At 31.5% G+C, this 24,826-nt stretch overlaps 4 protein-coding genes across 4 annotated transcripts; all 4 read right to left on the reverse strand.

Moving 5' to 3' along the window:
* Nucleotides 1–3,913: 3,913 nt before the first annotated feature.
* On the reverse strand, nucleotides 3,914–6,131 carry LOC108820606 (histidinol-phosphate aminotransferase 1, chloroplastic). Its single transcript, XM_018593585.2, has 8 exons — nucleotides 5,976–6,131; nucleotides 5,702–5,890; nucleotides 5,545–5,628; nucleotides 5,315–5,469; nucleotides 5,143–5,240; nucleotides 4,940–5,048; nucleotides 4,553–4,710; nucleotides 3,914–4,473 (listed from the first exon to the last, which is right to left on the reverse strand). The coding sequence occupies exons 2-8, from the start codon at nucleotides 5,873–5,875 to the stop codon at nucleotides 4,058–4,060; spliced, it is 1,194 nt and encodes a 397-aa protein (XP_018449087.2). The 5' UTR covers nucleotides 5,876–5,890; nucleotides 5,976–6,131; the 3' UTR covers nucleotides 3,914–4,057.
* Nucleotides 6,132–7,582: 1,451 nt separating this feature from the next.
* Nucleotides 7,583–8,974, reverse strand: LOC108817903 (uncharacterized). Its single transcript, XM_018590735.2, has one exon. The coding sequence runs from the start codon at nucleotides 8,323–8,325 to the stop codon at nucleotides 7,888–7,890; it is 438 nt and encodes a 145-aa protein (XP_018446237.1). The 5' UTR covers nucleotides 8,326–8,974; the 3' UTR covers nucleotides 7,583–7,887.
* Nucleotides 8,975–9,112: 138 nt separating this feature from the next.
* On the reverse strand, nucleotides 9,113–11,582 carry LOC108817894 (probable magnesium transporter NIPA4). The gene is made up of 9 exons (XM_018590724.2): nucleotides 11,160–11,582; nucleotides 10,839–10,895; nucleotides 10,662–10,752; nucleotides 10,421–10,581; nucleotides 10,217–10,344; nucleotides 10,002–10,139; nucleotides 9,838–9,930; nucleotides 9,645–9,750; nucleotides 9,113–9,472 (listed from the first exon to the last, which is right to left on the reverse strand). The coding sequence occupies exons 1-9, from the start codon at nucleotides 11,344–11,346 to the stop codon at nucleotides 9,366–9,368; spliced, it is 1,068 nt and encodes a 355-aa protein (XP_018446226.1). The 5' UTR covers nucleotides 11,347–11,582; the 3' UTR covers nucleotides 9,113–9,365.
* A 2,408-nt stretch (nucleotides 11,583–13,990) lies between these two features.
* On the reverse strand, nucleotides 13,991–16,086 carry LOC108820655 (sucrose transport protein SUC1). The gene is made up of 3 exons (XM_018593648.2): nucleotides 14,658–16,086; nucleotides 14,501–14,564; nucleotides 13,991–14,414 (listed from the first exon to the last, which is right to left on the reverse strand). Exons 1-3 carry the CDS (start codon nucleotides 15,915–15,917, stop codon nucleotides 14,194–14,196), a joined length of 1,545 nt encoding a protein of 514 aa, XP_018449150.1. The 5' UTR covers nucleotides 15,918–16,086; the 3' UTR covers nucleotides 13,991–14,193.
* Nucleotides 16,087–24,826: the final 8,740 nt, after the last annotated feature.

Consider the following 24,826-nt stretch of genomic DNA (forward strand, 5'->3'; position numbering starts at 1 on the left):
ATTTTCTCGTTTTCGCCTCATGTGAACATCTTTTATAAAATCAGGTGTATAAGTTTTTCTTTCTTTCAGGTGTATAAGTTAGTTGACATTAAAAATGAAAAGCAAAACGATATAAGATTGATATAAGATGGGGAAAATATTCAGATGCAATAAGATTGAATGATGATGATTTAAAATTGGCATAAATAAAGATCAACCAAAATTATAGTTAACCGAAATTATAAACAGACGGTTGATGATGATCGACCACTAATTTTCCAAGTGACCCCTACATCCTCTACTTGTCTCCCTATACCACATCCTATTTGATAACCAATTAAGTCAAGGCTTCTCATTAGTCTTTCATTTTTTCAGTTTAGATAATCTTTATTGTAAGTATTGATGAGCATTTCAAACATGTACAAACAATTTTCACCATTGGTGTGTCTGAAGAGATATTAGAAGTGAAGAGAAAGCATGCGAACATATATATATTTGTGAGTGTTTTGTTTCAGGCGGCCGCGGTCTAGTGGGACTGCTCATATATCTTGAGATTTTTTAATTTGAGTGGTGATTGCGTTTCATACTATTGTTATTACTATTAAATAGCTCTAATTATTTAAATCATTTTACTTAACAAAAAATAATTGGTTTTTGTTGAAAAATTTAAACTTTCTCATTAGTATTTTATCATTTGTTTTTGTATCATGTTATGAGTAAAATCAACGACAACATAAAACCAAGACAAGCCTTCCAAAACCAAATCTTCCTTTTCCATTCTCTTTATTCTTTTGTATATTTTCTACTACCGTACAAGAGTATTGGATTAAAATATCTTTATATATGTAATTTAGATAAGTTTAATAATATGTCATTCAACCGATATATCCACACTAATACAATTTATATTCTATTCGGAAGTTAACTGTAAATTTTAGTTTTGATTTGTTAAAAGTTATATGACTCTAAAGCATGAAACTTTTAACAAAAAAAGTTATATGACTCTAAAGCATCTAATGTACATCGATCTAAAAACACTTACAGATTTCATCTGAACCACGATAACTTATTTGAATCAAAAGAATAAAACTCCATCCGGTTTGCTTTATAGGCTGATTTAGCAATTTGTATTTCGTTATTTTTCATAAAATTTGTTTTCTTAGTCACTATGGGTCAAAAACGTTCTAAAATTTCAGCCTATTCATCAAAACATTTTATAAAGCGAACCGGAAAGATTAAGTGTATAATGTCGACCGAAATATATGTACCTTAAAATCTGATTTAAAGTCATACTCTCTTAGTCTCTTTAATTGTTTTGGAAATTATAACTGAAAATTATATTATTTTTTTACAAAATTTTATTTTAGGCTTTTAATTTCACTTTTACTAGTTAATTTTAATAATCTATGATTTTTTAAAAAATTATTAATGAGAATATTTTACATTAAATTGCTGTCAGTTATAATAGCTGCCGGGACATGTTTAATGCTAACAAGTACTAATACTATATTTTATGGGAGAATTATAACTTTATGATACAACTTTTTAAATGGGGAATTTTCAAAAATACCATTTTCAAGGTACCATTATTCATCTTTACCACCACAAAAAACACATTTTCAAAAATACCTTATTTATTAAAATGGTAAAGACTCTTATATCTTTATTTTTATATGTTTTTCAAAATTCTAATCTCAAATTCTAATTCCTAAACCTCCAATTCTAAACCCTAAACCCAAAATCTTCAACTTTAAACCCTAAGCTATATACCCTAAATTCAATATCCTAAACCCTAAATCCTAAAGTCTAAACTATAAACCCTAAATCCTTAACTCTAAACCCTAAATCCTAAACTCTAAACCCTAAACTATATACCTTAAACCCTAAAACATCAAATCTAAACCCTAAATCCTAAACATTTTTAAATCTAGACTCTTCATTAAAACTAGTGGTAAAAGTGGTTAGTGTAAACATGAAAAGTGATACTATGAAAATGGTATTTTTGGCAATTTCTCTTTTTAAATTTAAATTTTAATGATAATATCTTTTTCATAAATACCTTAAATTTACTATGAAATATGAAAGAAAATAATCCTACCAAATCATTTATAAACGTTTGAAAATTATTTATGTAAGTTCGTAGAATATAACTCATACCTTAAATATTAAGCCTTAAACAATGATCACTTGGTCCTAAACTTTAATGTTGGAATATTTTTATTTGAATGTATTTTTAAAAAGTAGAATTCACTTGTATATTTCAAACAATTTTTTATTTTATGTAAGTATTAATTTTGTGTGTATGAAAAGTTTAAATTTCATTCTTAAAGCACATGAAATATAATTCAAGACGCAAAACAACCTTAGAAATTATTTACCACATGATTCGCTTACATGTTATCACCACAATTATTCTAGCAAAAAAAAAGATGATATGGCTCACTTAATTTATGACATGGATCACATCTAATTATGATATGGCTTAACACATTTATTACAAAATTTTCAGATATAAAATATTAAGGATATAATTACTAACATAAATAAAATATTAATTAAGTAAATAAATATTATCATAATTAAAAATATAAAAAAAAATCGAGATGGATTAAAATTAAGCTTACACATTGAGCAAGTTAATTAAAAAGTAACCAAATTTATTTATTATTATTAGTATTTTATATTTATTTTAATGTTTGTAATGAAAACTTATCTAAATATGGTAAAATTATAAGAAAGTACTTCATTCTTAAATTTATATTTCATAATTAAATTGTTAAATATGCTGTAAATAAAACAAGTGTTTCTATATTCTAGAATTTATAATGTTTTGAATTTTGCAAATAATTTTTTTTCAAAATTATATGTGATTACATTTTCAAAAGTTAATCTATCTTTACAAAAATATATTTCAAAGAATATATTACTTCTTAAAAGGTTCATTACTATATTCTTTAAAAAATAAAATATTGCAGTTAAAATAGTATATGATATCAATATTATACTTTATAGTAACATGGAAAATTCATTTTAGATATTTTAGCAATTTTAAAAATATTTTAACAATCTAAAATAATTATATTAAAGATAAACATTTTATAAATATTTATATTTATTTTTAGTTATTTTTAAACACACAAACATAGACGATAGTAATAATAGTATTTTGTATTATTAAATTATATCTAGATCTATTACTCAATGTAAAGTTAAGGTTAATATATCTTCTAAAATAATAATCTACTAAATATTAGTATTAAATTTAGTTTAGATTTTAAATTATATTTCTGCACATAGATCAAGAAAACATCTAGTATTCAATAAATGGATAAACGGGGTTGAACTATTATCCAAAAATGATCCAAAAACTATTTTAATAAATAATCGATTAATAAGAAGAGGAAACTAAATGTAATGATGAGAGAGGCAGAAAAAACTTCTACAGGTAAGAATGGAGCAGAGAGGCTCTGATGATGGCATGTCGGCCCACACACCCCAACTTGTCTCTCTTTGATCCTATTGCTTCTCTTATACTTATTCTTCCATTTTTTTATTTTAGTTTTCTTTTTGTCTTTCTTTTGGGTTTCTTAACAGTTTAGTTATTTTAACTAACAAACTTTTTAAATAAATAAAATATTAAACTTTTCGTACATTATAAACAAATTGTTTGGTGGCGTTTATCAAACCATGGACAAAATACTTCATAAATATGTTTTGAGGCATTAGCTTTAAATATACATGGAACCTTCTTTCAATGGAGAAGGCAACAACACCTTCCTAGTTTTTTTCTGTTGCTTAAGCTGTACTTTGCAATAGATGACTCAGCCTAGCTCTAGGTCACGTATTAAACAAATATTTCAGTTTCAATGGGCTCCATCAACAAGTTTTTACAGTTGGTCCTTAGGCCCATTATCAAACCATAAAACTACAGATGTACAAGAAAAGGTTTCTCTTATTGCAAATAGATCATTAAACTGAAGTCTGAAAGATTTAACCCAACAAAGTGAAAACAGAGAGGAACTCAAAACAGTTTTTTGTTTTTGTTTTTGTTTCAATGAGTTCCAAACAAATGAGGAAGTCAATAGAATTGCTTAAGACAATCCATGAGAGCATCAGTATGTTCAGGCTTTCCAGCAGAAACTCGGACAAAACCTTTAAGCTCTTGACTGTTGTAATGACGCACCATCACACCCATCTTAGCCAAATCCTCTTTCAGCTTCTTCGCGTCCATTCCAGATGTAACCTCACAGAGAATGAAGTTGGAGTGGCTCGGGAAAGGATTCAAGAAAGGAACTTCTTTCAACAGCCCGAAAAGCCTCTCTCTTTCGCGTACCAAGGCATCTCTCACATCTTCCAAGTACTTCCCGTTTGAGAGTGCAGCTAACGCTGCTACTTCCCCTGCAACCGAGACGTTGTATGGTTGCTTGGCTCTCCACATGTACTCGATTATGCTCAATGGAAACGCTCCATATCCAACTCGAAGCCCGGCCAAACCTTTAAAGTGTCATGAGAAACTCTTAGATGAAGACATTATATAACATGTTTTGTTTAGATTTGTATAGTTCAATTTTACCAGCTCGTTTGCTGAATGTGCGGAGAACGATCAGGTTCTCATACTTCTTCACCCATTGCATCCTTGATTCAACTCCTGAGAACTCTATGTAAGCCTCATCTAGGACAACAAGTATTGGCATGTCTAGAATCTTCAACAGATCCTCTTCACTGATGATACTGTAACAAAACATAACTCGAATCAATCAAGAAAACCTTTAAACTAACGAACTAATATGACTTAGCAGTATTCTAAAAATCGGTCTAGACGCCGCCGCAAATGAGACTTACACAAAACTATTTTTTTAATCCATTTTAAACAAAATCGGTGTAGACGCCTGCCTAATGTATAATCCCTTATAAAACGTCTAATTACCACCTAGCGATTTCTTGAACATTGGTGTTTTACCTTCCATCTGGATTGTTGGGAGAAGTTAGGAATATGCATTTGGGTTTCTCTAGTTCAACAACTTCAGCAATACGGTCTACATTCAAGCTGAAATCAGGGTTCCTTGGAACTTTTGAAAGCAAAAACAAAGAACAACATGTCTAAGAGTTAAGACCATATGCATCAAGAGAGAGATGAAAAAGACTGAAGTATGAATCTTTTACCTTTAATGACACCAGCTCCATTGACAGCAGCATCAAACACATACATTGAGAAAGTAGGAGGACAATCTATAATCTTCTCCCCAGGATCCAACACGCATCTACAACACACACACAGAGTCTAGTCAAGACAACACAGTTCAGGTGAAGAAGAAGAAGCTCTTAAAGGCCAAACCTCATGATCAAATCTATTAGCTCATCAGCGCCACAGCCAGCAAGGATGTACTCAGACTCAAGACCAGAGTCTTGAGCGAGCGCTTCACGAAGCCTACGACTTTGAGGATCAGGATAGACGTAAGGGAACTTCATGTTGCCTAACGCTTCAAAAACCTAAAGAAAGCATCATGAAAACACTAAAGTATCATCCTTTTTAGTATGTGAGTGAGTGAGTGAGATAGGACTTGCCTCAGGAGGAGGACCATAAGGGTTCTCGTTAGCATCTAGCTTGACAATATCCTCAGGCTTTCTTCCTAATTGAGCCGACAGAACCTAATTTTGCAAAACAGACACATTGCATGAATCCAAATCCAAATCTAATTGAATCATCTGAGAAGGATATTACCTCAAAGGGTAAGATTGGTTGGTAAGCAGATAGTTGCCTCAAGTGTGGACGGATGAAAGAGTCTCCCATGGTTGAGGCCTGAACACAGTGGACCCTAGTGATGTTTCTCCTCAAAGGTTGAGACTTTCGTAGAATGCAAGACGATGGAGGGCACTGAGCATCAATCACACCCATCAGTTTTTGATTGGTCTGCGCAGGCGAACGGAGGATAGTGGGAATCAGTTTAATCTATCAGTTAGGTGAAAGATGGAATCTTTTGGAGGTAGGTACATACCTGAAGAGTCGTCAGATAAGAGGAGAGCAAAGTGGAGTCAATTGAGAGAGGCGTCGCAGAGACTGAAAGCAGACAAAAGCTTCAATTTTTTTTTATGACCCACTTGTGATTCTCGGACAAAGTTGTGGTTTTTTAGTTCTGAAGAGTCGGAGAGACTGAGAATTTCGGAACCGGTTAAGAGAAAACCGGGGCTGAACCGGTTTGGCGATTGGGATTAGGGAATGGTCACTAGAGAGTGGAGAGCAGTAGGTAAAGGTTCAAGGCAGGACAAAATATCCGAACCAGATACAAAAAGTTTTTTTTTTTTTTTACAAAGAAAATGGTTAAACCCGGGTCAATGATGACACAAGCCTAACTCCCGGTTGGAGGTACAGCCTACGGATAGACCATTTCCTGGGTATTCAAATGAGTCGAAAGCAATAACTCATATCCGTGTGGCCGGTGGAGTTTAAACCTGGGTTCGCCTTATTGAATTTCTCAATTCCCTCAAGCGCCACTAGACCACCATCACCGGTTAAATAACTTAACATTAACTGAATCTTTTTTAACTTAACATTAACTAAATCTGGTAAAACATGTTACCGGATCTTAACATTAACTTTTGAACAATCGAATCCAATCCAAATAGAAATATTTTGGATACCCACAAATATCCCTATTACAATTATTTTGTCGACATCCAAATTACAATTATATATCTAAATATGTTATTATTTTTTTAATATCCAAACATATCGAAAACACTCAGAAATATTTGAAATTATCCTCAGTACTTTAACATATCCAAAATAACCAAAATTAAATATCCAACAAATAATCAAAATTACAAAATACTGAAAATGTGCTAAATACTTATTCATCCAAATATCCAAATCAAATTAATTTTCTCATTAATTTTAGGTACTTAGTCATACATTGTTTAAATTTGTATGCAATATATTTTTATAATTTTGAGAATTTCAGTGTATATTTAGATTTTTTAATTTGTTTATATAATTTAATTGGGTATTTGAATGTGAAGCAAACCTGTAAATATCTGAACGGCATCTAAACTAAAATTTATAAAAACTGAATGAAATTTAAATCTCTAAACCTCGAAGTTCAAAACTTCAATAGACTCAAACAAAATCTGATGAGTACCATCCAACCCCTAGTCAGATCATGATATCTTGACTTGTAAAATAGTTTGCAAGATTTTCTTTAAACATTGGGTTTTAAATGGTGACAAATAGCGAGAGGAATAAATTATTTTTATCAAAAAAGTTATTGAGCCAAAAAATAAGTTTTATCAAAAATCAGAAAATAAGTTATCCTTAGTAAATAATATATTTAATAATTTATTTTTTAATTATTATTTTAAATTTTATCCACAAATCCTAATTAAATGTCCTAAACCCTACTCTAAAAAAACTAAACTCTAAACATCCAAAGGACATATGTATCTTTAAACATTTTAATAAAATTTATTCTGGTGCATTTTCTCTTAAAAATGTGACAGAATTTTTATGGCTATTTTAGAATATATTTTTCATCCTTTAAATATATTTGATATATATATATATATATATATATACACTCAATCTCTTGAAATAAAAATATTGGGATTTATAGGATTTGATCATTTGAAATAAGTATATACAAAAATATTATGTATTATCAAAATCTATATCAAATTATCAAATCGTATATCTGGATCTTAGAGAAATTACCTGAAACCGTACACATTTTCCCGATCAAACATTTATCAGTGATACAAATCTAGCATCAAAAAGACAAACAAATGTATTCTAACCCTCTCCTATTAATCACCTTATAAATTCATTATCGAGACACTTAAAGTTATAATCTCCACAAAAGCTACGTAACTTTTTCTAATAATACCACTCAAAACAGTTTAACACGGTGAGATCATCTACCGTGGATGAGTTTTCGCAGGCGATCTATGAGACGAACTTCGTAAAACAAGAAGCTTCTTCAAAACCCTCATTAACACCAACACGTTCGGACTTATCCTCTTCTTCTTCGGCAGTGTCTTCTTCGTTAACTTCTTCCCACACCCCACGGCCACTGCTGAACTCTCGCCAGGCTCGATCCTAAGACTTTTGCTTCTTGGAGGAAGTTCAAGTTCTTCGTTGAGATCTTCCCATAACATATCCATAGACTTCTCCCCTGCTATATCTGTCCAAAGACTTGTCCTTTCCACGTAAGAGAAGCTCTTCGACAGATTGTTATCTCCTCGCCGGAAATTCTCTGGTGAGTGCTTCCATAGTGGAGGTGAACCGACGCCGGAAACTTGGGAAGCAAGCAATGGAAAACTAAATTCTTCGGAACACTTGCTGTTCAGAGCCATTTGTCTAGGATCAAGAAGAAACAAGAAAGTAGAAAGAAGGCACAGGACCAAAGAGATATAAATAAAACACACAGTTTGTGTTTTGTTGTTAGTGAATGGTGATGTTGGATTCGTTTCTCTGTTATAGTTCAACTACTACATGTTTCTTTCTCTTTTTGTCTTCTTGTGATAATAATATTGGTGTAGACTCTAATTTTCCATTTTAGGTAGTTTATACATTATAGCCTTATATGTTAAAACATTCTTCCATTTTGTAATTCTTAAATCGGATTTCATTTACATAAAATGTAAATCTGGTCACTGGGGATAAAATTTAAAATCTGAGCTCCCCAAGCGGCCGGTAACTGAGGCGTATTCCGGCCAATAACGTAGACTGCGACTGTTAGTCTAGACCAATCTCAGGGATGTCAAGATACACCAAATTATTAAAAAAAAGTTTGAAAGTTTTTAAAGTTAGGAGATTGAATGCTGCTATGTTTAAGATAATTTAAATTGGTGATTAAACTCTGTACAAGTTATGAGAGCGATATGACACAGTTTTAGTTTGACATCTTCATCTACCAGCGGAGTGACTGATTGAGAAAAATATGAACATAAAACGTTGTCTCTGTCTATTGTCATCAATGTTTAACTCAACATCAAAATACTATTGACTAACCATGTGATTTATAATTGTCAAAGTCTCTGTTTTCATTTTGTCAAATGGTCTAAACCAACCAACGGAGAAAAAAAATGCAAATTTTGAATTGAAAACCTTTTTTAATTATATTTGCGTGTAGAAGACCAATTTAAGCACAACCCATCTCTGTTATATAAAAAAATCTTGAAGGTCACAAAAGGGTTTATGCATGGGTGTGTGGTAATACCGTATGTTTGATCAAGTAACAACATATTTACCATGAGATCTCCTCCTCTTTGCTTCTTTTTACTTTCCTCTCTCTTCTTGAACCATCTGTATTTGATGAAGAACCAAGGTCCATGTTCATAATAGATTTGAGATTAAAAAAAAATTGAGCCTCTCTAGCTGAGCAATAAATCCTTTAAGGTGACCGGAGAGATTCTTGGCGTCTAAGTGGAATGCCTTCTGATTCAAACCCATCCTCATCCACTTGCTTGCTTATACGCACTGGTAATATTACCGGTGAACCTGCAATAACATAACAATTTCAATTAGTTGCAAACTCTCAGAAGCTCCAGAGGGATACATACACTTAATTCAAGATTATATGTATGTAACTAGATGGCAATCCTTTTGTCAATCATGAATGAAAACTCTAGCTAGGATTGTCATAGCAGGTAGAGAGTATAGATTTTGTTACCCTCGACCATGTCCTTGGTTCTATGGAGAAGAAAAGTGCCTGAAAGTATTGTAACAAATCCACACATCTCTGTAACAATCTGCGTACCATTTTGCCTGTCCCAGTCCTGTTTTTAAAAAAAAAAAACAAAAAGCAGTGACTTCACCAAAGCAACAAAATATAAATGTATATACATTCTGTGGCGAAAAATTACCTTAAACATGATAACACTGGCCAATATAGTTAGTGATGTGAACATTACATAGTATATAGGAGATACTATAGCTGTATTGAATGTATCAAGAGCCTGCAAGTGAAATTGCAATTAACTTAGTAACCAAGGAACACATCTAAACTCTTACAAAAGATTATACTTACCTTGTTTAAGTAGTTCAATTGGGTAATCACACAGGTGAGTACGACCAAGGTAAAAACCCAAGTTTGAGGATAAAATAATTGATTTGTCCCAGAAAATGTCAGCTTCAGTGCTATTCCAAGTGCTTTAACGCTCATTACCTGTTTCACATGTTTTGTAAACATCATTTTCTTTTCAGAGCAAAAAAGTAGGATTCTACAAACAGAGACAAGCATACCGATAATGAGCCGACAAGCGAACAGATACCGATGTAGACCATTACATTTGTCTGCCCATATTGAGGCACATAACGGATGATGAGAAACACAGCTGCCCCAATGATCAGGCTCGCATAGAACATGAATGCTGCAACAAAACTAGACTAAAGTTAAAAAAAAATTAAATGGAAGGGGGAACATGAATGCCTCACAAACAAACGCACCTGGTTCTGTTGCAAGATTCCAAACTTCAAGCACAGAACCAATCTCTTGCTCTTGAGGGGCATGTAAGACAATGGTGGTGGAACCCACAACGCATAAGGCACAGCCAAGTACTCCAAATATGTGTAGCTTCTCAAGTAATATGATATGAGCTAAGACAGCACTGAGATTCAAAGAAGTGTATAAGAAAAGGTAAAACAGGTGACTGAACCGCATATGAAACGTCAAACATAATCCACTTGCCTGATAATGATACTGAGTGCGCCAAGAGGAGTAACAAGTATAGCCGGAGCAAATGCATAAGCAGCAAAATTCGCAATCTCACCAAGTAACACTGAAAGCAGCAAAAATTTAAAAAAAAAAAGTTTCAGTAAGAAGAAGAAGGGTTTCAAATAGCAAACGCCAAGGAACATGACTCACTAGTTGTGACGCCGATCCACCAAAGAGGCTCGTAAAGATAAGAGTACCCACCAACACCTACAAGTACACCAGATTGAGTTTAAACCTCATTTCAAACAGAGAGGAAAGATCCAAAGCTGTGACATTTTTTTTTCCCAAATCTATCAAAAGACACAAGCTTTTTGCTGCATTTGAACATAACTGGAGAGGAAAGAACAAATCTTTCCACAATGTGGTTACTAAATCTAATCAAAGACACGAGCTTTACTCTACTCGGACACAAATCTTTACTCTAAATCCACAATTCAACTACTTAAATTGACTGTGAAGAGAGGTGTGTACCAGCCCTAGTGCCAGTGGCTCCTGCTTTCTTGAGACCTTTCTTCTTGACGATGAAGCTAGCTCCGATGAATAAGCTGGAGGAAATGGCTAAGACCAAGCCCTTGATGTTATCAGAGGACATCCCTTTATAAGAATCTCTCCACCCTCCTCCTCCTCCTCCTCCTCCTCCTCCTCCTGATTCCGCCATTCTACTCACCCCAAAGATCGAATCTTTTTGTTTAAAACCCAGATCGGACTTTAGATGTGAGAGATCCAAGCAGAGATTTGACTTCACACGGTGTTAATCTCTGCTTTCTCCGGTGAGATCTGGAGAGATTTGGTGAGGAGTGAGTGAGAGGTTTTGAATCAAAAGAGGAGGAAACGCCTTTTTGGAGAAGAGAAACTTAAATGACTGATGAAGACTCTCTTACCCGTCACTCTCCTGCGCCAGCGCCACCATTCTCCTTTTTTAGTAAACCAAATCGCTCTTTTTTTAATTAAACTATTTTTATAAGATTTTATTATTCGAATTCTTTGTTTTCTAATTAGCTTTAAAAAAAATTAATAACACTAGTTTTACTGGTAAAGGGAAAAAGGAAAATTCACATCATCATATATACGAACTTGTAATTACCACGCTTGATTCAAATTTTTTCTGTTGAAATAGAGAAATCAAACCAAATTATTTGTCATGCAAGAAACAAAACTGTTATAGGAAATGCTTAGTCTGATTAGATATTAAATCATGGGCTATAATCATAATTTTCGCGATTGAGTGGAGGTTTTGAACCAAAAAGGAAACACCTTTAGAGAGAAACGACTGATGAAGACTCTCCTACCCGTCATTCTCCTGTGCCACCACTCTATTTCTCTTTTTTTTAGCAAAACAAATTAATTAAACTTTTGTTTAGTTTTTTTCTTTTGTCAACAACTTTTGTTTAGTTTATTTTATAAGATTTATTCGAATACTTTGTTTTTTTTAATTAGCTTAAAAAATTCTTGACACTATTTTGACTGGTAAAGTGAAAAGCAAATCTAGGGGAAAATGCAAATTCATATCATATCAATGAACTTTTAATCACCAAATCATCACGTTTGATGCAATTTTTCAGTTAAAATAGAGAAACTACCATGATATTTCCTTTTTTAAGTAAACTAAATTAATTAGACCTTTGTTTACTCTATTTTATATTTCCTTCATTTCATTGTAAGTAAACTAAATTGAATCAAGCGTGATGTTTTTCTATTTTAACATTAATTATTTTATTTTATTAATTAATAAACTGAAAGTAAAGGTAAAGTGGAAAAACATTTAATATTTTCTTTAAAAATGTAAACGGCATTTATAACGAAACAAAATTTGAAAATTAAAATGACACTTAATATGAAATCAAAAGATTAAGTTTATTCGAAAACTTTGTTTTCTAATTATGTTAAAAAATTCATCACTATTTTGACCGGTAAAGTGAAAAGCAAATCTAGGGGAAAAGGCAAATCCACATCATATCAATGAACTTTTAATCACCACGCTTGATTCAAAATTTTCAGTTAAAACATAAAATAGAGAAATTACCATGTTATTGCAAACCTCCTGATCAAATTATATATTTTGCCAAATTATTTATCATGAAAGAAACAAAACTGTTACAAGAAATGCTAAGATTAGATATTAGATATTAAATCATGGGTAATAATCATATTTTGTCGACGACTACATGCATAATTTTTGTGGATGTGCATGGTTTCATGTACGCAAAAATTTTGAGCGGAAAAGTCGTCGCTTTGAACATGTAACGTTAGCATAATCCAGGCGTGTCGGTGTTATATACGACAAATTCTTTTTATTTTGGTCTCTTGAAAGACGAATTTAGCTTTGGCATAGCAAGCGAGTCGAGGTAATTCATTCAGTTTCTCTTAAACGAGTAAGAGAAAGTTGACGTTTTGATCTAGTAATACTCTCAACCCAAGTGTATTTCTACAACGCTCTAAGGACAAGGTTCATGTTCCTCCATCCAAAAGAAGAGTTAATGGTTTATATAACAGCCTATATATCCAATTCATTTAGTTTTGATGTTTTCAGAAGTGTTTACTTATTGGCTAATCGACGAAGTCATACAACTTAGCGGCTCAACCCGAATTTGTGTGAAATGGATCCAAGCTAACTATTTGTACCCATCATCGTAAAATTAATAAATGAACATTATAAGCTTATATATATAAAATGCAATCCTGGATCATGAGGATGAGGTGAGGTTAAATTTTGTGTCGAGAGGTGTATGCAATCGTTCGCTACTTCGGTGTATATATGTGGTATGTCTCCAATGAACTATTTTATGTTCTATGAATTCAGCATCGTTTCTTGTACGTTATTTTCCCACCGCTTTGGTTTAATATTGGTATGGTATGGTTTGGTTTGGTTTGGAATTAACTTCATTTGATGTTGTTTGGTCGATATCTGGTTCATATGAACTTTAGTAAATTGTCCGATGTAAAAACTGCTTTACACACATGTTGAGCAAGGCCTTAGAGGCCCGGTTTTAGTGTTGGGACATTTTTAGGCCTTAAAAGGTCCAGCTCATGCTATTCAATACAAATCCATAAACATGGTTGGGTCCAGAAAATATAGCACATGGTTCATATAATCAACGCAGAAAGATATGTTTTGGTCAAGATTGATTTTTCGTTTTCGGGTTAGAACAGATTTTCATGTCACTTATTGTAAATTTATTACTTGAATCATTCTAGATAGTCAAAAAATTTCAAATTTTTCTAAATTTTTAAAGAACTGTAATAAATTGTTACTCCTATCAGGTTTTTTTTTTTTTTGTATTTTGGTGATCATCTTATCAGAGTCAAAAAAAGAAAATCTTGTTCAATTTGATATCGGTAACAAAAACAAGAAACTAAAAGAAAAGGTGAAATACAGACAACCCAAGCTTATTAGACTTTATCATCTTCTGTTCTTTTCTATTTTTTGCTTTTGGGTCTTGCAGTTTTGCGCAATAGTACTGTATTTGATCACGAGTTTCATAAAGAAAATAAAACATAATATAAACTAATGGAATCCCATGGCTCCTGTCTTCAAGCTAGGTGCGTCCGGTGGTGGTGAAGGTAAAACAGTTATAGCTAACACTCCACTGACCGCCGCTGCGATTGCTCCGACTATAAACGCCGGTAAGTTTCCACCGCCGAAAAGGGCGTCGAAAGGTCCTCCTCCTAGTGATACTATCATTTGGGGTATCACAATTGCCAAATTCAAAACTCCTAACGACAGTCCTGCAGAAAGAAAAAAGAAGAAAAGATTTAGTTATTTATGTTACAAATGAAACTGTTAGAACGTTTAAGATAAATCACAAATTTACCTTGGCCGGCGCCGGAGCTGCTTGAAAATATGGATGCTAGTGCAAACGGAATACTGAAAGTAATCTGTAAAAAAAATATGAATTTGCAAATATTATATTTAGCCAAAATATTTAAAAGTAATAAAACACCTAAAAAGACAAAAGATGTGATACTTACAGCTAATGGGATACCAAGAACAGCAAAGAGACTTAAAGCTCCAGCTCTAATACCAGGCGACGGTCCGGCATAAGGACCGGCGACTTTACGGTAATCCGCAGCCAATTTCGTGACGAGAACCGTCATGGCCAAACCAACGGCAAGAATGAAATTAACAATACCCCAAAGCCGTTTAGCTCCACCCACTTTCTTACCAATCCACTCAACACCAAGTGACATGAAACCAAGAACGATAGAGTTAAACATAAGCCCCAATGCACCAGACTGCACTCCCTTGTTGTATATTTGCTTCAACCTATCGTTTCCTTCCGAGTCTCCACCGTACACTTCACGACCCATCCAATCAGTATCAAATAAAAGAAACGGGAACCATGCGATCCAGTTTAGTGCCGTGACGATAAGAAGCATCCACATGGGACGTTCCATGACTCTAAAAGCACCAATTATTTCTCCAAAGAAAGGAACACTCTTAGTCTTCTCCTCGCCGGCGGCTACAGGCGGGGGAGACCATTGTTTGTCTTGTACGTACCAAAGAGACGTGATGGTGACGAGGAGGAGGAGCGTGATGGACAAGAAGAAGCAGCTCTTGAGATTAGCGCAGTAAATATCGCATGCATTGGTCATTGCGAAAGGGAACATTTTATGTAGGTTAGTGAAAGAGCCAGCCGCGTATCCCAAAACGTTTCCAACCGCCATAAAGAAAGAGAAAAACGCGTTCGCGACTCGCGTTCTTTTAGCGTCTCCGGCGGCTAGGTCGGCCAAGAAAGCACGGCAAGGTCCTTGGAGGGTGTTGTTGGCCACGTCGAGGATCCAGAACCCGAGAGCAAAGATCCCTATGGCTCGAACCCTCGGCGTTTGCTCGAGTTTGTCTCCCATTTTATACCCGATATCGGCCGCGTACCCGATCAAGAACACGGCGACGGCCACCATGGCGGCTCCGGCGGCGATGAAAGGACGGCGGCGACCGAATCTTGACGTGCATCTGTCGCTGTGGAAGCCGACGATGGGTTGGACGATCATGCCGGAGACGGGACCACATAGCCAGATGAGAGAGGACCATTTGTGAGGGATACCAAGAAGCTGGACGTAAGGTGTGAGGAGAGAGAGCTGTAGGGCCCACCCGAACTGAACACCGGCGGCGATGGAAGAGACGGAGATTATTTTACGGAGAGGAGATGGCTGGTTATATTCTTCCTCTGTAGACTGTGTCTCTAGAGCCCCCGCATCTTTAGCGGTTTTTTCTGTTTCGAAAGCTCCCATTTAAAAAAAACAAACACGATAGACAAAATGTAAACTTTAGTGGAAAAAAAAAGAAAAGAAAATTTGTTTAGTTTTTCTTTGTCTTTCTTTTTTTTTTTGTTTTTCTGTCTTTCTCTCTGTTTTTTGTGTTTTTTTGGTAGTGAAGTTTGTGTTTATTGTGATGGAGAAGATGAGAGTATGGTGTTGTATTTATAGCGAAACGAGGAAGAAAGAGTGATTTATTTATTATTATTTTATGTATGTATTTTAACTTGGAGATGATTATTTTTCGGATAAGAAAATTATAGGGTGAGTGAGTGTATGGTAAGGTGTGACCACGTGTCACGTTAGGACACTAACTTCAGTTTTTATTATTTATTGTTTTCTGTTTTTACGGGATTTAATTGGTTTCGCTTTCTTCTTGCACCAAGTGACTTGGACGTGATTCAAACTCTCTGACAGTTTTAGATTTCTGTTTATGTTTTTCTTTTTGTTTTAATTTCAGAAATAGTTCCGACTTTTAATAACAGCAATACGTTTTATTTGACGCTATAAAATTGTTTTTTTATGATATTCCGATTGGGTAAATATTTTAAACGGTATAGTATCGACTGTGTAATAATGTGAAAACTAAACGATTTACTTAATTTCGATTATAAAGATTGAACTAGAGCATTTCTAAAAGAAAGATTGAGCTAGAGAATACTTTCAGGTTCGAAACCGGTAGTGAATTAATTAATTTTGAATTACAAACCAACTTTTTTTTCTTTTTTAACAACAATGTGGTTAATCGCCTAAGAAACCACCGGTTCAGATACGAACCGCTTAACTAGTTAACAAAAGATATTAAAGGTTAAAATATTGGAGTACAAATATTTGATTTTTTAATAAGCACAGATAATTTTCAGCAATACAAATTAATTATTGTGAATCGTCCTATAGCAATTCACTAATTCATATGGTTCACATTTTACAAACATCTTAAACATCGTATATACCAACTTTTGACCCGAAAATCAGGAGTTTGAGACGCATAATGCTACATATGGTTCAAAGCAAAAATTCTCTACTTGGCTTTTTTGGATCGTCAATGCATATTTACATCAAATTTGGCTCCAATATAGATCAAGAAAGCATCGGAAAATATATCTCAGACGGTCATATATACCACACCTTGGATCACTCCGTTTCACATGCTCATACTTGGGATTATCTCACTAAGATTCAACCTTTAAAAAAATTCAACCTGCCAAACACTTTCCAGAACTTAAAACACTCAATTTCATATGATCCCTAAAGATGGAATGTTCTCCTTGGCGCCCAAAACATTAGACCAATTTATTTATGTTTTGAAAAACATTGAATAGTTTTCATATCTTATCAACGTTTACCAATTTATAAATTTGCCTTCAACTTGTTTGAAATACCAATTTATAAATTTTCAGCTTAGAAAATATTTTAAAGTTCAAGATATGTAGAGTGCACATTATTTTGAATGATTAATTGGCCTTAAAACTTTGTTTTATTTTGTATAGAGTGACATGATCAGTATTATTTTTTTTGACTAAAATGAGATATGATCAAAATATTTTGATCCTACGATCTCAGCACTCAAAACTTCATTTTCCCACTTATTTGGACTGGTTATGATACCTATTAATCACTGGAAAATCCATACATTTTTTCACTTTTCAGCCGGACAGACGACGTGAAAAAAAACTCCAAAGTCTATTTGCTGAACTCTTGGATTGTAGTTTCTTGCGAGTTAGTTTCAAATAGAATCCATTGGCACTTATGTTTGTAGACTTAGATCACATGTTTGTCAAACTCCTTACACTGTCTTTTCTACCCCTCCAGACTCAAATCTTTACTAATTGGAGTTGGACTTACATTAGATTTGTTGTCAATCTTGACAATTTCTCCAACCACCTAGTTTAACCATATTTATAGAGCGTACTAGTTAACAACTTTTACCCGTTTATTTGATTACAAATATCCATAACATTAATATTTGTGAACCGAATACCAAAAAGTATTAATCTAGTAAATGTCTCCCGCAAAACAAAGTGGACACCAGATCAACGCAATTCATTTGAGTTTCACAGACATGGCAATAATACAAGTAACATGAAATGTCAAAAACCGTTTCTAAATTCAAATGTTTTTCAAATGAAAATATTTTGTTCCCCCGTTTTAATTAGAGAGTCGGGGGTCGGGACCCCAAACGAGCTTATTGTGGTTCACCCCATCATTATACACTCGTAGTTGAACATGACTAGGCAATGAGTGTTTTTGCTTAACCTTCTTTTAAAACTCCACTGTTTGTTACATTATTCTATGAAACTAGTCAACATATTAATCACGGGGATATCCAGTATCGATCATTAAAAAATTATATGTAAAAGAGGGTCATAAAATATTTAAAAGGAATGCTGGCTGACGAAAACATTATTAGAAAGGGAAACAACGGTCTTTATTCTTTAAGCTAAATTATTAATCTAATTGTTTTTTCTAGTATGATAGACACAACTTTTGGTTATTTCTTCTGAATAATATTACATCCAAATTCAACCATTACACAGTTTCTACAGTGATTAAATGATAAAGTTACTAAAAACAAATCTCACTCTTTCTCCCCTGAAAAGAGTATTGACAAAATGCCTTCAATACAAAGTAAAAAAGATTTAAAAACTTTTAATAGTTAAAATTTAAAACTACACACACTACAAAAAAAAAGCTATTGTGACAGAACTTTGAAACAAAAAAAAATTCGTCACAAATCTGTGACATATTAGAGACGTTAATATAACTAAATTGTTATGTCATTAATTAGTAACTGTTTTGTAACAATCGTAATAATTATTTGTCACAATTAGTAACATAAATATGAAGAAATAGATTTTAGTAACTACCGTGACGTAATTGTGATTATGTTTATGGTTGCTATTGGGACGATTTTTTTTACAGAATTGTGAGTCTTCAATTTTAAGGAAAAAAACTAAATGTTAGTTACTATTTGATATATGTTAGTGAACAGAACAATGCAACAAAACTAATGACACAATTGTTCACTATGATTCGTTGTATAGCATATGTATGTAATCTACTATACAATTGTTCACCACAAACTATTAATCTAAGTGATGATTGTTTTATTAGTTTTTGGTTTTAGTTTTTGGTTTTTAGAGTTTGGTTTTTAGATTTTAGATTTTGGTTTTTGATTTTCAGATTTTTGTTTTTTATTTTCAGTTTTTGGTTTTAGCTTTTGGTTTTTAGATTTGGTTTTTGGTTTTTGAAAGTTAGCACTTATCGTCTGTTGAAAATAGTAAATGTAATTCGGTTTAAAAAAAGTATTCATTGTTCTTGTTGTAATATAAAGATATAAAAGTAAATGAAAATATGAGAAACATAGATGTTATGCAAAAATATATTTTTAAAAATTGGATGGAGTGATTGATACATGTGACAACAAGATAAAGTATTATTTAATATAAATTGTAATTTTGTAGATATTTATGTATATGTAAGTTTTGCACAATTTTGTTAAAATTTTATATTCTTTCTGTTTCACAATGTAAATAATTTTAGTTAAATGCACACTAATTTTTTTAAAAAAAATTGTTGCACTTCAAAAATATCATTTAATATATATATATATAAATATGATTTAACCAATAAAGGAAAATATCATATAATTTAAATAGTTACAACATATGCAATAAATAGAAAATTTTGTATTGGAATGTGAAAATAATTTATATTTTAAAATTAAAAATCTTGTAAAACAACTTATATTATGCAACAAAAATAGTAGTAAAATACATTCACATATCCCATACATTGAATATAAAAGCGAACACTCTATCACGCAGTGTTTGGAATCAAGTGTTTTTTATCGTTTACATAGATATGTAATTACCAAATTGGTTTACAGAATCTTAATTGAATTTGTTGTATTGATGACAAAAAAATAGCAGTAAAATACATCGTCTTCTTTTGTCTTTGTTTATTCTTTTGTTTCTTTTACAATATAAATAAGAGATTGCTTTTACAATCTCTTTGATAAATATCTACATGTTTGATAGAATAATCTGCAAAAATCTATAACTATACGAACATTGACCCATTCCACTTTCATTTTATAATTAGTGAAATTTTTGTTGAATAACTTAATCACCATGGCACAAAATTAAAATACCACAAAAGTATAAGACCAATTTCAGTGTATATATATAGTTTATGACTTTTCACCCGTTATGAAGGTGAAAAATATGTAGTTTTTTTGTTTGATTTAATATAAATTTATATTTATGAATATAAAAGGTTAACCTATCAGTTTAATATGATTTTCTTATTTTATATAATGTTTCATTTAAAAGAATAAATTCTGATTACGAAATTTACAAATAGCAAAAAATCTAATTTATTTTATAAATAATATTGATTCATCTTAATTTTAATAATATTATAATAAAATAAAACTAATGAATTATTTTGTAAGAAGATATTTGAACTTTGTAAATAATTCTGTTATGATCTAAAATGTTATACATATTACTTATAAAATAAAATAGATTATGAATAAATAATTTTAAATCGGTTTGTTATTATTATCTAAGAATTTGAATATCTTTAGTGATATTTTCCTTAATCACATGTGAAACTAATGTTATTTTTATGTAATAGTTATGTTCTAATAAACTATATTGTGATAGAACATGAACACAAATCTTATTTTAAACTTGATTCTTTTAAGATTGGGCATTTATAGAGTCTCACTATATTACCCATTCAAATTACGAAAATCGAAAGAAAATTGAATTAATATGAAATATACAATTTAAGAAGTATAAATTTTTCAAAACTTTCATCGTTCACGAAATTATTGGATGCAACACTCTACACTAATGTAAGTGAAAATCTCGTTTAGAAGCGTTATGAGGTCTCGGAAGGTTGCAAGTGTAGTGTGGTAACTTCATGGTAGTTCTATATGTGTTCGGTATTCTAGTAGTAAATTGTAAGTTGTCTTGATAGTTCTAGTTGTCTGTTTGTGGGCTTGTGTTTCCGGGGATTTCTAGTTATTCTGCTAGCTTCTATATTCCTCTTTTGAATGAAATTAACAATTTGACGGAAAAATTTGAAAGTCTAATCAACATTTGTGTTTTGCACAACCAAGATGAAATATTTAGTGTCAAACAATTTTTAGTATCATGCTAAAAAGTAAAAATCTTCACTCAGTCCAAGAGAAAATGGCAGTAATGAAACTGTGCTAAGAATATTTGTCTTACTCAAATATGGAAGTTTGAAAAAATAGCACCTACACAACTGAAGAGTTGTTTTGCAAAGTTTCTTAATTTCAAGATAACACTACAAAAACCAACAAAAATAGTCAAGAAATAATAATTAAAAGTGGAATATGGCGTGGCGTAATCAGAATCTCGGGATTGGACATCATTGTTGGACCATGATTAATCCGGATTTTTAAGGTGGGACTTTTAGCTTCGGCTAAGAACCGTTTCTTAACTTTTAAATAAGAAAATCAAAAAACCGTCTCTTAAATAAAGAATATAAGAGCCAGTTCTTATTCAAAAATATTAAAAATGTTAAATCATAAGTTAAAAATCCTAAATAAAAATTCGGGTTAATCATGCTCTTTAAAAATTCTGTTTAAAATTCAGGGTTAGTCACTTTGTGGAGAGAGAGAAAGAGAAATCATAATTGTCAAAAGGGAGACGATGGGTATTGTTGACCCGTTGACCTCTGTGATTACACTCCAACTACACAATGTTCAGTTATTATGTACAGTATATAATAATGTACCTACTAATTAACGTTTAACACTTATCCTCTTTTTCAGTTCATAATGCTAGTAGTATTAGAGAATCTAGTTACATCTCACACAAGACATTCGCTTAAACTCGTATTAAGAAAAACAAAGTTTTTTTATAATGAGGAAAAGTACTAACACCTGAATTTTGATATAAAGCTAATTGAAATTTATATTATTGTAGTTTAAACTAACCCCGCTAGCGATCAAATTCAAAACTGATGTTTGCCAACCATTCGAAAAGAAACATAATGTAGAATAAATTATCCAGCAAAAAATTTCCAGAAAATTACATTATTAATATTTTAGTATAAATTTAATAAAACCTTTTTATTTATAATTTAAGGTTATAAAAATATATTAGTCTTTCAAAGTTTGTGGATAAACCCCAGAAAATACCAAATTATGCAGATTATGGAGAAACAGGTTACATGAGATCTTCAGCTTGGTGCAGGGCGTACCATCGAACATGGATCTCATAGGACGGCTCAGAGTGGTGCAGTCAGGCGGGTATTCTCACATGGTGGTAGAATTGTCGGCTGTAAAATCGTCTTTGTAATATTTTCATCATTGTAATAACATAATTAATCGATAATAATCGATCCAGACGTTCAAAAAAAAAATTTGTGGATAAGGTTCGTATTTTATTAGTATGCTCAGATTTGATTCTACTAAAAATAAAAGAATTATGTGAAAAAACAATTAGTTTGATAGATAATTATCATTGTTACAAATAGATCGGCTTAGACTGCTAACGAATAAACCAGCAACAATTACTATCATCATTTAAACCATAAACTGTATTGATAGTTTGATACAGTCCACATTGACAACGCAAACTTCATACAAGATCATAATAATGATAGAAAGAGACAAATAATGAAGTTCGTTATAGAAGAATCATAAATGAGAATGAAGTCTTATAACATACAAGTACTTCCATAAATACTTGTCTGATAATTATATCGTAGCCGTTTAAACTATCTGCCAAAGTAATTGGAGCTTAATCTGTATTGATACGGGTCTAATATTTGATGTCCTCACTTCTATCTTGACGGTACATCTCTTGAACTTCGAGTTGTGTGTTCTGTTTTTTTTTCTCTTGTTCTGTATTCAACTATTAGTCTTAGATTTTCATATCCATCAGTCTTTCCATAGCATCACTAAAATAATATTCAATGGATTTTTCATCATTAATCTCTATAACATTATCTGAAAGTTCAGGTTTCCATGTGTGAATCATACGCTAATTTTTAGAATGGTCAGTTACAATGATATTGTTAATAAACTAAAAATAATACTCATTTCGTTCCCGAAAGTAAGATTTTCTAGATTTTATTCTTGTTCCACAAAGATAGATTTTCTATATTTTTAAGATACTTTTGTATACTTTTGAGAAACATTAATTGTGAATATTTGAATTGATTAAATTTGATTGGTGGATAGTTATTGGAAATCGTATAGAAAAAATAAATAGTAAACTAAATTGTATACTTATTAATTTCTTAATAAACGTGAAAACTCTAGAAAATCTTACTTTCAGGAACAGAGGGAGTATGTATAGCGTCATGATAAGATTTTCTATTTTTATTTTTCCTTTTTAGTTAATATTATAATATTTTTGAAAAATAGTTTCCTTCTTACTATAATCTTCCCAAAATATAAAAAATGGAAATATCTACAAAATTAATATTTGCTAAACGTAAACTGAGAAAAAGTAAATTAAAAATATTTTTTTCGATAAAAGTGAATTCATAAATGTTTGCAAAAGTGAATTTGCAAAAGTGAATTCATAAACATTTGTAAAAATGTATTCATAAACATTTGGTAAATAAAAGTGAATTCATGTTTACATTTGTTTAAAAAAATTGAAATTATAAATGGTTTGTTTACTATAAGTTTATTCACTATAAACGTTAACTAATATTTGTTTCATAACTAACAAGAATTCAGAAAAGTTATTTAATAACAAATAGTTTAGATATTTGTTTTAATAATTAAAAATATTAAAAAATATTTCAAATAATTAAAATACTAAAATATTAAAGGAAAACAACTGAATTGAAAACATTTTTATTACATACCTATTTTATCGAATGATTAAAAAACATTTAGGATGATATAAATCAATTAAACGTGTCATGTATCAATCATTTCGCCATATGACCCTATCATAATTTTGATGTTACAACTAATGTGTGAACAAAAAAAATAATTCAAGGATTAAAATAAAACTATGATTTTTAATTAATTAAAATTAAACTTGGCTGAACTGATACTACTTTAATTTGTTTACTCAAAATAACATATAACAAATTAAACCAAAATTTTAAGAATATAAATTTACAAACTGAAGACAGAAAACTGAATTAAATGTACTAAATATCAATATAAATTTTACGATTTAAACCCCAAACATATATAGTTCAACTAAAAGTTATATAACAAATATCCACCAAACTCAAAGCCTTCACGGTTTCTATTGCAAGTCTCTTCCAAATCCTTCACGGTTTTATTGGATTTATTAATTATTCTAGTATAAAAATTTATCCTCGAAAATAATTAGACGATTTTGCATTAAAAATAGAGTGATTCAAAAGAAAATCATGATTTAAATCCAATCATTCTAAAAAATAAAATCCAATTATTCTAACATGTAACTCATTCTCTTTTTTTTAACTACTCATGTAACTCATTTTCTTTTCTTATTTTGTCGCACTGTCAACTAAATATGGGTAGTTCTTTTGAAAAAGGATTATAATTACAAAATATCAAATGTTTAAGTCATTTGTTGTTAATTTATAACAATTCATAAATTTTAAAAGTATGCTAGTGGATGGGAATAGAAAATTTACATTGCCGGCGTTGTGTTCTGTGTTTTAGATTTAGATGAATCTCTTACAAAAACTTTTTAAGAACAATTTAAGTGAATATATTTAGGGTTTCAAAATATGACGTAACAAAGTGACGGATAGAATCGAGAATACGACGATACGATAATTACAAAGACTAAATTAATAAATTCACAATAGAGACAAAACATTATATTTAATTTTATCAACAACAAAACAAACAATATTAATGTAGGTTTCCAAAAGAATCT

Source organism: Raphanus sativus, chromosome 2 (assembly GCF_000801105.2).
Source record: "Raphanus sativus cultivar WK10039 chromosome 2, ASM80110v3, whole genome shotgun sequence".
Lineage (NCBI taxonomy): Eukaryota > Viridiplantae > Streptophyta > Magnoliopsida > Brassicales > Brassicaceae > Raphanus > Raphanus sativus.

Bases quoted from the DNA above. Each gene is read 5' to 3' on its own strand.
- LOC108817903 (XM_018590735.2), bottom strand. From the start codon at position 8,325: ATGGCTCTGAACAGCAAGTGTTCCGAAGAATTTAGTTTTCCATTGCTT.
- LOC108820606 (XM_018593585.2), bottom strand. From the start codon at position 5,875: ATGGGTGTGATTGATGCTCAGTGCCCTCCATCGTCTTGCATTCTACGA. The intron at 5,470-5,544 runs GCAAGTCCTATC...TGCTTTCTTTAG, and splicing joins CTTATGGTCCTCCTCCTGAG to GTTTTTGAAGCGTTAGGCAA. The intron at 5,049-5,142 runs GTAAAAGATTCA...TGCTTTCAAAAG, and splicing joins TGGAGCTGGTGTCATTAAAG to TTCCAAGGAACCCTGATTTC.
- LOC108817894 (XM_018590724.2), bottom strand. From the start codon at position 11,346: ATGGCGGAATCAGGAGGAGGAGGAGGAGGAGGAGGAGGAGGAGGGTGG. The intron at 10,345-10,420 runs GTGCGTTTGTTT...GTTTTGTTGCAG, and splicing joins GAATCTTGCAACAGAACCAG to CATTCATGTTCTATGCGAGC. The intron at 9,473-9,644 runs GTAACAAAATCT...ATGTTATTGCAG, and splicing joins AACCAAGGACATGGTCGAGG to GTTCACCGGTAATATTACCA.
- LOC108820655 (XM_018593648.2), bottom strand. From the start codon at position 15,917: ATGGGAGCTTTCGAAACAGAAAAAACCGCTAAAGATGCGGGGGCTCTA. The intron at 14,565-14,657 runs GTAAGTATCACA...TTTTTTTTACAG, and splicing joins TTCTTGGTATCCCATTAGCT to ATTACTTTCAGTATTCCGTT. The intron at 14,415-14,500 runs GTAAATTTGTGA...TTCTTTCTGCAG, and splicing joins CAGCTCCGGCGCCGGCCAAG to GACTGTCGTTAGGAGTTTTG.